Source organism: Hemicordylus capensis, chromosome 6 (assembly GCF_027244095.1).
Source record: "Hemicordylus capensis ecotype Gifberg chromosome 6, rHemCap1.1.pri, whole genome shotgun sequence".
Classification (NCBI taxonomy): domain Eukaryota; kingdom Metazoa; phylum Chordata; class Lepidosauria; order Squamata; family Cordylidae; genus Hemicordylus; species Hemicordylus capensis.
In genome coordinates this window covers 2190849-2203793 of record NC_069662.1, presented here as the reverse complement: position 1 = coordinate 2203793, position 12945 = coordinate 2190849, and the positions used below count along the sequence as shown (strand labels likewise).

Below are 12945 nucleotides of genomic sequence, written 5' to 3'. Positions count from 1 at the left end.
TGGTCTACAGCTCCTATCACCCCCATCCACAACAGCCAGAGTTGCCGGGGATGATGGGAGCTGTAGTAGCCCAACAACATCTGGGGGCTACTGAGGTTGAGAACTCCTGGACTCGTTCAAAATACACCAGACAGCTTGGTTCACAAGGCAAGTCCGTCACACATGATGGGGAAGTGAGAAATGCAACATGTACTCTTATGCGTGGTGTAGTGGTTAGAGTGCTGGACTAGGACCGGGGAGACCCGAGTTCCAATCCCCATTCAGCCAGGAGACTTGCTGGGTGACTCTGGGCCAGTCACTTCTCTCTCAGCCTAGCCTACTTCACAGGGTTGTTGTGAAAGGGAAATTCAAGTATGTAGTGTGGGCTCCTTGGAGGAAGAGCGGGATAGAAAATGTAGATAATGATGATGGCGATGTGTGGAAGGTATAGAAATCTGGCAGGACAAGATGACCCCTCCAGGAGCATCTTCTTCATGCTGGCTGCCTCCCCTCATGGACTTGCAGCTGCCAGATCCCGTGGCCTCTGAGTCTTCGTTGAGGGAAGTGGCCGGGATTCTGTGGCACTCGGTGTGTCTTTTGTCCTGTGCGGTTTGTGCCATTGCCCTGGTGACGGCAAGCATTCCCACTCGCGTCCACTTTTTGCAAGCCTGGTGTGGGAAGAGCCCCAAACTTCTGGACTAAGCAGTTTGACTGTACAGGGTTCCAGGTTCCTTGTTGAACAGCTGATCAGTCAACTCCCACAGTGGGATTTTCTCCCTCAGTACAACATCCGTGTTTTGCCCAAGAACCCTTCTGGAGCTGTGAGCGGGGGCTGTTCTGATGGGACAGAATCGTCTCGGCCCATTCCTTGTCGTCAGTTGGAGCCTTGTGTTGCCTTGTAAACCAGAAGCCAGAGGAAACCACATGGTCCCACCGAATCGTGTTGGAAAGGTGGGACCTGGGCAATGTTCACAGTTTAAACAAGAGCTTGAGTTGTTTAAAAAGTATAGGAACAGAGGAAGCCGCCATATACTGAGTCAGACCCTTGGTCTATCTAGCTCAGTATTGTCTGCACAAACTGGCAGCGGCTTCGCCAAGGTTGCAGGCAGGAGTCTCTCTCAGCCCTCAGCAGGTGCTCTTCCCAGAGCGGCCCCATCCCCTGAGGGGAATATCTGACAACGCTCACATGTAGTCTCCCACCCAAATGCAAGCCAGGGTGGACCCTGCTTAGCAAAGGAGGCAATTCATGCTTGCTGCCACAGGACCAGCTCTCCTGGTTACCTGGGGCCAGTAGTTTTTAGCCACAGTCTGGAAAGGGACTGTAGTGAGACAGCTGGGTTAGTTAGCTCCAGTCAGCATGTAGATATCAGTCGTGTGTGCCTTAGGGAGCAACCCTTGATTTCCTTATGTGTGACCCCCCTCCCCACACACACACTTTTCTCTCCTTCCTTCCCACAAGCCACACTGTGTGTTTGGCTGAAAACTCTGTGACATCACAGCAACTCAGCCAATGGAGGGAAGGGGTCCTGTTAGATGCAGGCTGTGGCAAATCTTCATGGATATGAGTCTGAGTGGAAGATCCCAGGTTACAAGAGCTGGTATTTCTGCTTGTCCAGTCGGTGGTTCAGAGAAGAAAGCAAAAGGTTGCCAGAACTTTGTAGAATTAGGCATGATGTGGAGAAGCGGGCGGGGGTGGTTGGGAGAGATGTTTTCTCCCCTCTCTCACAACACTAGAACTAGGCAGCATTTAGTGAAATGGATTGGCAGGAGGTTAAGGAGAGGGAAGTCCTTCATACAATGCAAAACTAAGCTTGGGGAACTCACTGCCACAGGATGTAGCAATGGCCACTGGCTTCAGTGGCTTTAAAAGAGGATTCAACAAATGCAGGAAGGAGTATAGGACAATCAAGGACCATCGCTGTGTTCAAAGGCAGTCTCTCTTTGAATAATACCAGTTGTTGAGTATCACACCAGGTGTCATCAGGTGTTCTTAAAGGCCTTTTTTTAATGCTCCAATGGTGTTTCTTTCCAAAATGCATTGCACCAGAACAGAAGCAAGCTGTTGTGTTGTGTGTAGTGTGTGCGCGCACGTGCAAGAGAGAAAGAGAGAGAGAGAGAGCTGTTCTCTGGGAAACCGCAACAAATTTCAGCCAAGAATATTTCAAGTTTCGACCTGTTCAAAGCAGAACTGCGAGGTGTGTTTTTGAGATGAGGACAAGCAGTGGTGGTGGGGAGTTAATGATCCCTGTCCAGCTGGTGAGGAAATTCATGGCCTGCAGCTGGAGGGAGGATGGGTCTCTTGCCCCAAATGCCCAGCCCCTTCCCCTCATATTGGATGGATCTTTTAAAGCAGGGGTAGGCAGGCAGCCTTGGCCAGTTTCCATCCCTCATGTTTCTGAGTAGGGCGGCTGGGTGAGACTCCTGCCGGAAACCTTGCTGCCAGCCAGAGTCCTTCACACTGAACGAGATGGACCGAGGGTCTGACTCTGTCGGAGGCAGCTTCCTCGATTCCTGTGTGGCTTCTAGCCAATCGGGACGGCAGGCCTAACCGGTCAGTCAGGGTCTGGAACCTCTGCCCCCACCGAATGATTTGGACCTCCTGGAATCTGGTCCTTTCCGCTGTTTGCATTTGAATGGCTGCTTGAATCGGCTCCGGGTTCCTCTCCTGTGCCAGGATTCATTTTTTACCGGGGTTTTGTTCTGTGCCCGCCGCACCTCAAGTGCAGCACGAATGAGTCCCCTCTGCTCCATTTTTTGGTTAATCAACACGATAATGGCCTAACTCCAGGGAGGGTCTTCCGTTGCTGTCACGTGCCCCATTTTGGCTCACGGAGGTGGAGTTGCTTCCACGTGAATGTGGAGACGGAGGCTGGGCTGAGCGAACCCTCCTCAAGCAATCCGGACGCCGCCAGTTATCTGCTCTATCCCTGCTGCAGTTAGACGGCAGTTTAGTGTGGGTGGGGTGTGTGGGCACAAGGCGCTGCAGGGAGCAGAATCCCAGCAGGGCCCGCCTAAACCGCCCCCGGGTGGGCTTCATCCAGAAGTGTTACAATGGCACATCGCCCCTCCGCCCTTCCTCAGAGATTGGTTAGGAACAGAGGAAGCTGCCATATACTGAGTCAGACCCTGGGTCCATCCAGCTCAGTATTGCCTACACAGACGGGCAGCGGCTTCTCCAAGGTGGCAGGCAGGAGTCTCTCTCAGCCCGATCTTGGAGATGCTGCCAGGGAGGGAACTCAGAACCTTCTGCTCTTCCCAGAGTGGCGGCTCCATCCCCTCAGGGGAATCTCTTACAGTGCTTTCATTTCTAGCCTTCCTTTCATTTGCAACCAGGGCAGACCCTGCTTAGCTATGGGGACAAGTCATGCTGGCGACCACGAGACCAGCTCTCTTCCCTTGGTTGGGGTGTTTTATGTGATCAGAGCCAAGTGGCTACCCAGAGAATCAGCACAGGTCCTCGTGTGGCAGGCAAACGATATTTTCTCTGGCCTGTCACACTAATATTTTGCTGCAGGGCAGAAGGAATTCTCCCCCTGCAGGTTGGACTGTGGTTCCGTATAGGCTGAAGCCACCCCTTGGCCAGTGCCTGTGACGTCACTGGGGAGGAGAGACGCAGCTTTCCTTCTACCTTAACCCCCACCGATAAGGGGCTTTTTAGGTTGAGACCTGTGTATTGAATTCCGATCCAGATAGATTCTCAGCGGCATCCTGCATGCACAGGACAGCCGTGGTCTCCTTCAGGCAGGGCATTCCATATCACTTTGGATCAACACCAATAGTATGTTTCCCCCTGCAAAAGCAGTCTGCTGAATACCACCAAATAATTTCATTAACTGTATTTTGCTTATTGTGAAACTTATTTTATGCCACGCTCCAGTTTAACAAAACTCCCACGGCAGCTCATAACAATCACAAAAACCCCAGAACAGTAAAACCCAAGTAGAGTGATAAAATCTGTAGTAGCAGTAAAATGGGGAAAAATTAGATTAAAACCAGCATGTTGGGAATATTGAATATTGAGAGATATTTGGGGCAAAAAGCCGGTCTTTGCCTTTATCCGCCTCCTCCTCATCTGCTTTTATGATTGCATTGTCTGTGTGCATGTGGAACATTGGAAGCTGTCAGACCCTGGGTCCATCTCGCTCAGTATTGTCTTCTCAGACTGGCAGCGGCCTCTCCAAGGCTGCAGGCAGGAGTTTCTCTCAGCCCTATCTTGGAGATGCTGCCAGGGAGGAACTTGGAACCTTCTTCAGGCAAGCAGGCCGGGGCTCTTCCCAGAGCGGCCCCCTCCCCTAAGGGGACTGTCATGGCACACAGTCTCCCATACAAATGCAAACCAGGGCAGATCCTGCTTAGCAACTGGGTCAGTTCATGCTTGCTACCACAAAACCTTAAATGCTTGATTAACAAGCAGAAGGTTTCCGGTTCATATCCCCGCTGGTATGTTTCCCTATATCGGGCAGCAGTGATATAGGAAGATGCTGAAAGGCGTCATCTCATACTGCGCGGGAAGAGGCAATGGCAAACCCCTCCTGTATTCTACCAAAGAGAACCACAGGGCTCCGTGGGCGCCAGGCATCGGAATTGACTTGACGGCACACTTTACCTTACCACAAAACCAGCTCTCCTCCCTTTCCGGAACATCAGAGGAAAGGTCTGTGCCCCCAAGAGCTTACAATGTAAAATTCAGCACCAAGGAAGGGAAGTGGAGGCAGGGGCAAACCGGAGAAGAAGCTGTGTTTCTTTCAGCTGCGTGCCCTTCCTGGGGAGCTCATTCCCTTCTCCGGGCGCCCCCCCCTTGCTTCAGAGGGCACCAGCTGCAGATGTCCCACTGGCAAGAGATGCTCCCTCCCTCGTAGCCCTGTTCCGTGCTGACATTTCTGCAGGTCTTCCAGGGCAGGCCCAAGGGTCATGGCAGCTGTTTAGTCTGAATTGTGCCAGGATGATGGTGGCCGGGCTGTCCCTGTCCAGGGGGGTGCAGCTGGTGGGTGGTCCCACGTGCTACGTGGTTGCTTGGACTTCCAGAGACAGCGCTGGGAACTGGGACAGAAGCAGCTGCCTTTGACCGAGTCAGGCCCTGGGTCCATCTCGCTCAACAGTGTCTGCTCTGACCGGCAGCAGCTTTCCCAGGTTTCAGGCAGGAGTCCCAGTCCCAGCCCGACCTGGAGATGCTGCCAGGGGCTGAACCCAGGACCTTCTCTGCCACCGAGCGACACCCTGTACCCTCCCTATCCCTCATCCCCAGGATGTGATTCTTCAGTGGGGAGGCATCCAAGCTGGCTGAACTCCACCTCGCCAGCCAGATGACCCACCTGCCAAGAGAGCCCCTCTGGGACCCCCACCAGCTCCCCCACGGATCCCGGACCCTGATCTGCTTCCAGGAGTGCAGCACCCACCTGCTCTCCTTCAGCCCTGGTCGGGGGCACGGTGCCCGCCAGCCACTGCCACTTGTTTTCTCTGGCTCCCCCCCGCCCCCCTACCCTCGGCTCCCTGCGCCAACCCCTGTTTCCAGGCAAATGTGCATTTTAAAAACTCCCCGTCTTGTTGTGTTCTTCAAGGCTTCGGTGGCTTCTTTGCTTTAGGGGATTGAGCTCTGAAGCATCAGGCTTAATGGTTTTCTTCTCCTTTGGGCTGGTTGGGAAAAGGAAAGTGCGGTGGGGGGGGGCGGGCGAGGATGTGGCTGGGCAGAGAGAGGCTCTTTTCCTCCAAACCCCCACTTGCTTCCCCCCCCACACACACACTGATCCCTGAGACCCTCTCTGTGCCCACTGCCGTCCTACTGAGGTGGCAGAGCGACTCTTGGGGGGCCCACCGTGGGAGGGCCCATGGAGGGTCCTTGGCCAAGGGGGCCCTGAAAACCGGAGCTGCCCCTGACATGACGCAGCCCCCATGAGGGGGCATGGAGCGTGGCCACTCCCGGGCCTCCCCTGGGAGGAGAGCACCACGAAGGGTGGCAGGGTGGAATATGGACTCGCAGATCTGGCCCGTAGGGATCACAGTTCAAAAGCAAGCCCTCCCCAGTAAACCCCATGGCGGCGAACAGCAGCTGCTGGAGAGGAGGGAGTGGTGGTGGTGGTGATGGTAGGGAAGGCACTCTGTCCATGCTCAGGGGTGCTCTGCGCTATGCATCGGCACCCTCCCCCCCCGGCACTGAGGAAACGCTGTCAGGTCTCAGCCTTGTGGGGTCCCAGGTCAAAATAGGTCCCTGTTAAGCCGGGTCTGGGCTTTGTGGATGCAGCTTGTGGGAGGAAGAGGGTCAGCGTCAGAGCAAGCGTGTTGCCGTCTGGATGCAAACCAAGTGGAGAGAGAGAGAGAGAGAGAGAGAGAGAGAGAGAGAGAGAGAGAGAGAGAGAGATCATAACATCGAGATTAGGGGCTGCCAGCCTTGGTCTCCAGATGCTAGGAAGCTGCCATATACTGAGTCAGACCCTGGGTCCATCTAGCTCAGCATTGCCTGCACAGACTGGCAGCGGCTTCTCCGAGGTTGCAGGCAGGAGTCTTCTCTCCCAGCCCTCTCTTGGAGATGCTGCCAGGGAGGGGACTTGTTGGAACCTTCTGCCTGGAAGCGTGCAGGAGCTCTTCCCAGAGTGGCCTGCTCTGCAGCTGTTTTAAGGAGCAGGAGCCCTGCCAGGGGAAGGCAGAGGCGGCGGCGGCGACTCTCTCAGGGGGATGGAGCCAAGGAGTTCTCGGTCAGTTGTTCAGGAGGAGGCTTGGGTGCAGAGCCTGATGCGGCCATGCCGGCCCCCCCACCGCCCGGCCCGCCGTGTTCCTGCTTCCGTGGCATCAGCCGTGGAGTGGGGGGCATGCGCTGACGCTCTGCCTCTTCCCTTTCAGAAATATCGTTACCAAGATGAAGACAGCCCCCCGCTGGAGCACAGCCCCGCCCACCTCCCCAACCAGGTAAAGGCCCCCGAACTGGTCCACGTGGCGGAGAAGAACCTATCCCAGATCGAGAGCGTCCACGGCTACGTGTCCCACTCGCACATCTCCCCCATGAAGGTAGGAAGGGGGGGCGTGGGTGCCCCGGCCAGGAGAGGGGACGCCGCCCTGCTGCCGCCGCCGCCACCGCGGGCACACCTGGCCCCACCCACCCACCCCTGCCACACCCACACCCACCCGTGGGCATCACACTCCGTCTTGGCAGCACGTCTCTCTGTCCGAGTGGGGTCTGCAGGGCCCGGTTCGCCTGTCCTCATCTCTCTGGGTCTGCAAGGCACGTGTGTGTGTGTGTGTGTGTGTGTGTGTGTGTGTGTGTGTGTGTGTGTGCGCGGCTGTCTCTGGGTGCGAGGCGGGGCCCCAGGCGCCGGGGTCCGTGAATGGCGTCTTTGGAACCTGTCTCTGTGTGTGTGTGTGTGTGTGTGAGAGAGAGAGAGAGATTGTGTGTGTGTTGCTGCTGCTTCTGTACGTAGGCGTGAAATGGCAGTCTGTGTGAGCGTGTGACGCTATTTGTGCACAAGTGGGGCTAATGCATCTTTTGCAGTGCAACCAGTGAATCAGCATGGGGTTGTCATGGCTGCAACCATATCTGTGTGTCGCACGGCATGTGCACCGCTTTTTGCAGGGGTGTGTGTGTGTGAGAGAGAGAGAGAGAGAGAGAGAGATCACATATTACAGGAGTGACCAAGCCGAGCTTCTCCAGCAGTTGTTGGACTACAACTCCCATCATCCCAAGCCACAATTCATTGCAGCGGGGGATGGTGGGAGTTGTAGTCCAACAACTGCTGGAGAAGCCTCCATTTGGCCAATTGATCAATTCCCCAGCGTCAGACCAGTATTTGCAGTGCTATCAGAGGTTCTCAAACTTGGGTCCCCAGATGTGGTTGGACTACAGCTCCCATCATCCCCTGGCCTTTGACAATGGGAGTTGTAGTCCAACAGCATCTGAGCCCCCCGGCTGGAGAACCTCTAAATTCTATCCTTGGGCCCCTTCCCGCTCCCTCGCAAGCAGACTGCACAGTCTTGCTCACTGCATTCTTCAACATGTGGACACAGAAGCGTTTTATGGGTCCCCTTTAACCATGCAAAGCAGCTCTGGAAGGCAAGGGATGCTTCCTGGGCATGAACTTGGCCGATTCTTCCTTGTGCTTGACCCATATGATGCACTAAGGTTGTCTGTCAGTAGTGGTAGGTGTGTGTGTGTGTGTGTGTGTGTGAATGTGAGTGAGATGGGATGCTTGTGAAATTTCGCAACTGGTGGTGGGTGTGTGATACTTAGTGTGGAAGACGTGGGCAGGCTTCTCCGCGTGTTCTTGGCAAGATGTGTCCGTATTGCGATCTGGGAAATGTGTGCGCTTCATGTGTCCCTGTCGATTATTACATGTGTTGGTTTTTTAAATAGACATATGTCCAAATAGCTCCTAAAGTACTGAAGCTGCCCATGAAGTCCATGAGCTGCAGCCACAGAGGTGGGCGCACACAAAGGCCTCCCATCGCTGATAAAAAGATGTCGCCGCTTTCCTGAAAAGAGGTGACGGAGACGGCCTCCCTTCTCTCAATCAGGGTTCACTGACCGGGGGGGGGGGGATGTGGCGGCCAGTTAGGAACACTGCCCAATCTCCAGCTTATGTTCATATCTGAAAGAGCCAACCTTTAGGATGCGTCTGCAAGAATCCTGTGGGATGCAGATCGAAAAGCACCGGGCTGGTTAACCGGAGGCTCTCCAGCGGTTGCTGGACTACAACACCCATCACCCCCAGCTGGTTCAAGAAGTCTAGCGACGCAGCAGCAGCTGACGGGAGTTGTAGTCCAGCAGCAGCTGGTGAGCCTCCGGTTTACCACCCTTGTGCTAGAGACTTGGGGAAGCAAAATGTTGTCGTTGGTCGCAGTTTCTGGACTTCAGCCCTGGTGTGTGCGTGTCGTGTCTCCGCCTCACGCTTTCCGCATGCTGTGTGTGCGCGCCTGTCCTCCTTGCATGCCGTCTCCCACATGTTTGACATCCACCTGCACACAAACACGCCTGAGCCCTGCACCACGCGTAGCCTCCGCTCTGGCCTACTGAGAGGTATTTATGATCGTGGGGGCGACGCTAGGGGGGCGTGGTGTGTGTGGCGGGGCGTGGTGTGTCTTGGCCTGGAGGTTTTGAGAGGTTCTGGGCGGGGGGGAATCATTCTCATGAAACTGGGGGGGGGGCGCTGGACAGGCTTGCCAGTGAGTCTGTATTCATTCATTGGGTTTTGTGGGGTGATTGGGAAAGGATTTGGGAAAGCACGATTGGCAGGCTGCAGAAGAGCTGAAGAAGAGCCCTGGTGGATTGGGCCCAAGCCCCCCCAGTCCAGCATCCTGTTTCCCATAGTAGCCATCAGGTGCCTCTGGGAAGCCCCTACGTGGGAGACCAGAGATTCTGATTTGGGTTCGTCATGGTGGCTGCCAATTCGGAGGCTCTCCTGTATAGAGAAGGCAGTGATTTGGGGGAGGGGTCCGTAATAATCATTATGTACTGATAATTACATAAAACAGTGCATTGCTTGATGTCTCACTCATTACCTTGAAAAGAAACAAGGGCCTGCTGTCTTCTTGCATCTCCAAAAGACTTTGCATCTGTCGTTTCAGTGTGAAGGGAGGTTCGTATTATTATGCCCATGTTAGAGATGGGGACGACTGAGGCTGAGGAAGGGTGTCTTGCCCAACTACTGAGTTTGTGACAGAGCTTCGGGATTCGAACAGAGGACCAATAGATTGGTAGTAAAGTCTCTCTTCTCACCAGAGAGCTGGTGTCACATAGTTCAGGCATTCTCTTGCTTGGCTCCCCAGAGGTTGTTGGACTACAACGCCCATCATCCCCAGCCACAATGGCCTGAGGCCTGCCATGGGGTTGTGGGGGGCAATGAAAGAAGATGGTTCCTCTCCATTTTAGCTTCTTCAAGGTGCCCTTGAGTTGTGGTACGCTGGGTTCGGATGAACTGAAGCATGCCGTTGGATTTGAGGAACCCTTCTCCCAAGAGACCAGTTTTTGGGAATGGCGCTATGTGTGGGGACAGCTTTGATAGTTTTGCTAAATTTGAAAGGAAGCCAGTTGAGATCTGGTAATTCCAGTCCCTCCTACCCGAGATCCTGTGTCCAATGCGGGACAGCACTGAAACTGGCATCCACCCAAAACTCTGTCCGTCTTTCATTCAGGCTCCAAGATTCAGTCTGGTGCAGTTAATCAACTCATGCAGACTAAAAGAAAGAAAAAACCTCCCCCAAATAACCGTGGGGTCTTTGGGGGCAAAGTCCCCAAAATCTCTGGGGTTTGGGGGTCTGCAGGCCACAGCAACGTCTCCCTCCTCCTCACAAAGAGCAAGATTTTCCCCCTACTCACGTCTGCACTAGCCAAAGAGAGCAGGATCGGCAAGCTGATGTCATGTATCTGCCTGAGGAGCAGTTTCATTGAGGCAGTATGCATATGATTGATTAGTTCAGGGGTGGCCAACCTGAGGCTTTCTGGCTGCTGCGTTGCAGCTGGGGATGATGGGAGTTGTAGTCCAACAGCAGCCTCAGGTTGGCCCCACTCGCTTTAGCTCGCTTATTAAATGCTAGGCAGCTAATTGACTTGCAAATCTTTCAATCTATTATTGAAAGGTATTATTAATTTCTTCCTGAAAGCTATTTTTATTTTTACTATACGCACGGCTGAGCGGTCTAAGGCGCTGGGTTATGGCCCCTGTCTCTTTGGGGGCGTGGGTTTGAATCCCACCACTGCCAAGATGCCTTTTAAGGAAGAGAGCTGGCCTTGAAGTAGCCAGCATGACTTGTCCCCTTAGCTAAGCAGGGTCAGCCCTGGTTGCATAGGAATGGGAGACTAGAAGTGCGAGCAGCACTGGAAGATGCTCACACCCTTAGGGGATGGAGTCGCTCTGGGAAGAGCATCTAGGTTCTGAGCTCCCTCCTGGGCAGCATCTCCAAGACAGGGCTGAGAGAGACCCCTGCCTGCCACCTTGGAGAAGCCGCTGCTGGTCTGTGTAGACAGTACTGAGCGAGATGGACCAAGGGTCTGACTCAGTATATGGCAGCTTCCTCTGTTCCTATCTATGTGCATAATACTTTGAAAAACACACACGATCTCTGCCTGATGGCCTTCCTCTCCATTGTGTCAAATGGTCGCCTGCCCTCCTTCTGCAAACCCCACCCTCCGGTCCCTTTGCCTGCCCTGATGGGGTGGGCTGTTCATAGGACTGCTTAAGGGGAAGGCGTCAGCCACAGGACGTTGACCTTTTGGGAGGGGAAAGAGAGATCTGCCAGGATGCGTCCAGTTAGGCTTGAAGGAAATGGAGGAAACGGAGCCCCCAGGTCCAATGAATGCAGCTCCTTTTTGTCTCCTTGGGGCCTCTTGTGATTAATGGGCGGGCTGCAGCCCCCACCAGCGGACACATGGCTGATTTAGGGTCCGGACAAAATGGCAGCATTAAATGAATTCTTTTCTTGCTAGGAGTGAGGGAAGGCAAGCAGCGAGAGTTCCCTTTTTCTCATGAAGGGGCCTTTCCCTGAATTACTGAAATGATAAATTCCAACAGAGGGGTGAATAAGGCTGTCTTGACAGCTTCGGGCACCCTGTAGGTGCTCCAGCTGTTTCAGAATCCCTTCTTCTTTGGGGCCAGGCGAGATTGCCTCTCGTTGTCCATTCGTCTTTGACCAGGGCAGTGGAGAAGCAAACCAAACTGGATATGGTTTTTGTTTGTTTGTTTGCAGGCTGAGTCTATCCAGAGCTGTTAGGCATGATAGCAAGACAGAACCCCCCTGGTCAGAGGCAGTCTATCTCTCCATGCCAGATGGTGGGGGCGGGGCAAAGAAAAGGAGGACACCCCCTTCTTGCTTCTATTGGGAGTTTTCCAAGGGGCATCTGGCTGTCCGCTGTTGGAAACAGGACACAGGCTAGGGGTTCCCAAACTTCGGTCCCCAGATGCTTTGGACTACAACTCCCATCATCCCCAGCTACAGTGGCCTTCCCACGCCATTGCAGATTGACCCAGAGGAAAGCATACAGGTGCCCATATTGGACTGGTCTTTCTCCCCTACTAGCAGCTTTGGGAGGTGTGCAATTTCAAACAGGAGGGAGAAGGTGGGTTGAACTCCCCCCCGCCCAGCATCGAGCCCCTGGCCCAGTTCCCCTTCCCCCTCAGCTGCCCCTTTTACGGTTTTCAAACAAACACTCTCCTGCAAAAGTAGAGGGTGGAAAGGGGGCCCCAGGACTCCTGGGTTCTCTGCCCCACTTCTTGGTCTTGCCTGACGCACATTGCAGGTCCTAATCTGAATCCACGGCCCATCCTTGTGTTGCGTAGGATTATGATTTTTCCTACGTGTGGGGAGGGAAGTGCTCCAGGCTTGGGCTGGCCTGTGGCGAGGAGGTGGGCACAGAGATGCACGGATCAGCAGCCGCCCTCACCTGCCTCCTCCGTCCTGCTTCTAATCCCATCAGGGAGGTGACCTCAGAGGCCTGTCCTGGCAGAGCCTGCCCGGCTGCCAATCCAATTAACCTGAGTGCCAGACCAAGGGCTGTTGGAGGGCGTGAGGTGGGGGGGATAATTTCTAGGGGGGGCGCTGTGCTACAAGGACCTGTGTACAGATTCGGAGTTGGGGGGGGGGCCTTGTGGTAACTTCGCCCCTTCATTTTTGCTCTGTCCCACCTGCCTTGCTGCATTCTTGGTTCCTGCTTTTCTGTTGAGACTTGGCAAGAGCCTGCCACAGGTTTGCAAAGCTCACTGCAGCGAGTTTTCTCCTGTCTCTTTTTCGCCCAAGCAGCCATTTGACTCCTATATATACACTCTCAGGAGTAACTGGGAAGCCCTTGGTTTCCCCCCCACATGCACCTTTTTGTTTTCCTTTCCAATCCTTACCTTATTTCTCCCCCCCCCCCGCAGTCCCACCCCCACTCCAGAAATGCCCCCTTCTCCATTTTACCCCCCTGAGTGCTTTGCAGCAGACAGCTGCAGGATGAGGGCGCCACCGTGTGGCTGCTCTGGACAACTGCAGCTCTGCAGATGAATGCAT

General features: G+C 54.5%; 1 protein-coding gene across 5 annotated transcripts in view; it reads left to right on the top strand.

Annotated features, from left to right (window-relative positions):
* The window catches only part of DLG4 (discs large MAGUK scaffold protein 4), a 122382-nt gene that overhangs the window by 62727 nt on the left and 46710 nt on the right, over window positions 1-12945 (top strand). For 2 of the 5 annotated variants that reach the window (XM_053261491.1, XM_053261489.1), the window contains exon 2: window positions 6814-6879. The exons of 1 other annotated variant lie outside the window; for it this stretch is intronic. In XM_053261491.1, coding sequence (XP_053117466.1) covers window positions 6814-6879 — 66 coding nt within the window. Of the gene's footprint in view, window positions 1-6813; window positions 6979-12945 lie in introns of all 5 variants that reach the window. 2 more of the 5 variants (XM_053261488.1, XM_053261486.1) reach the window with 1 other exon arrangement.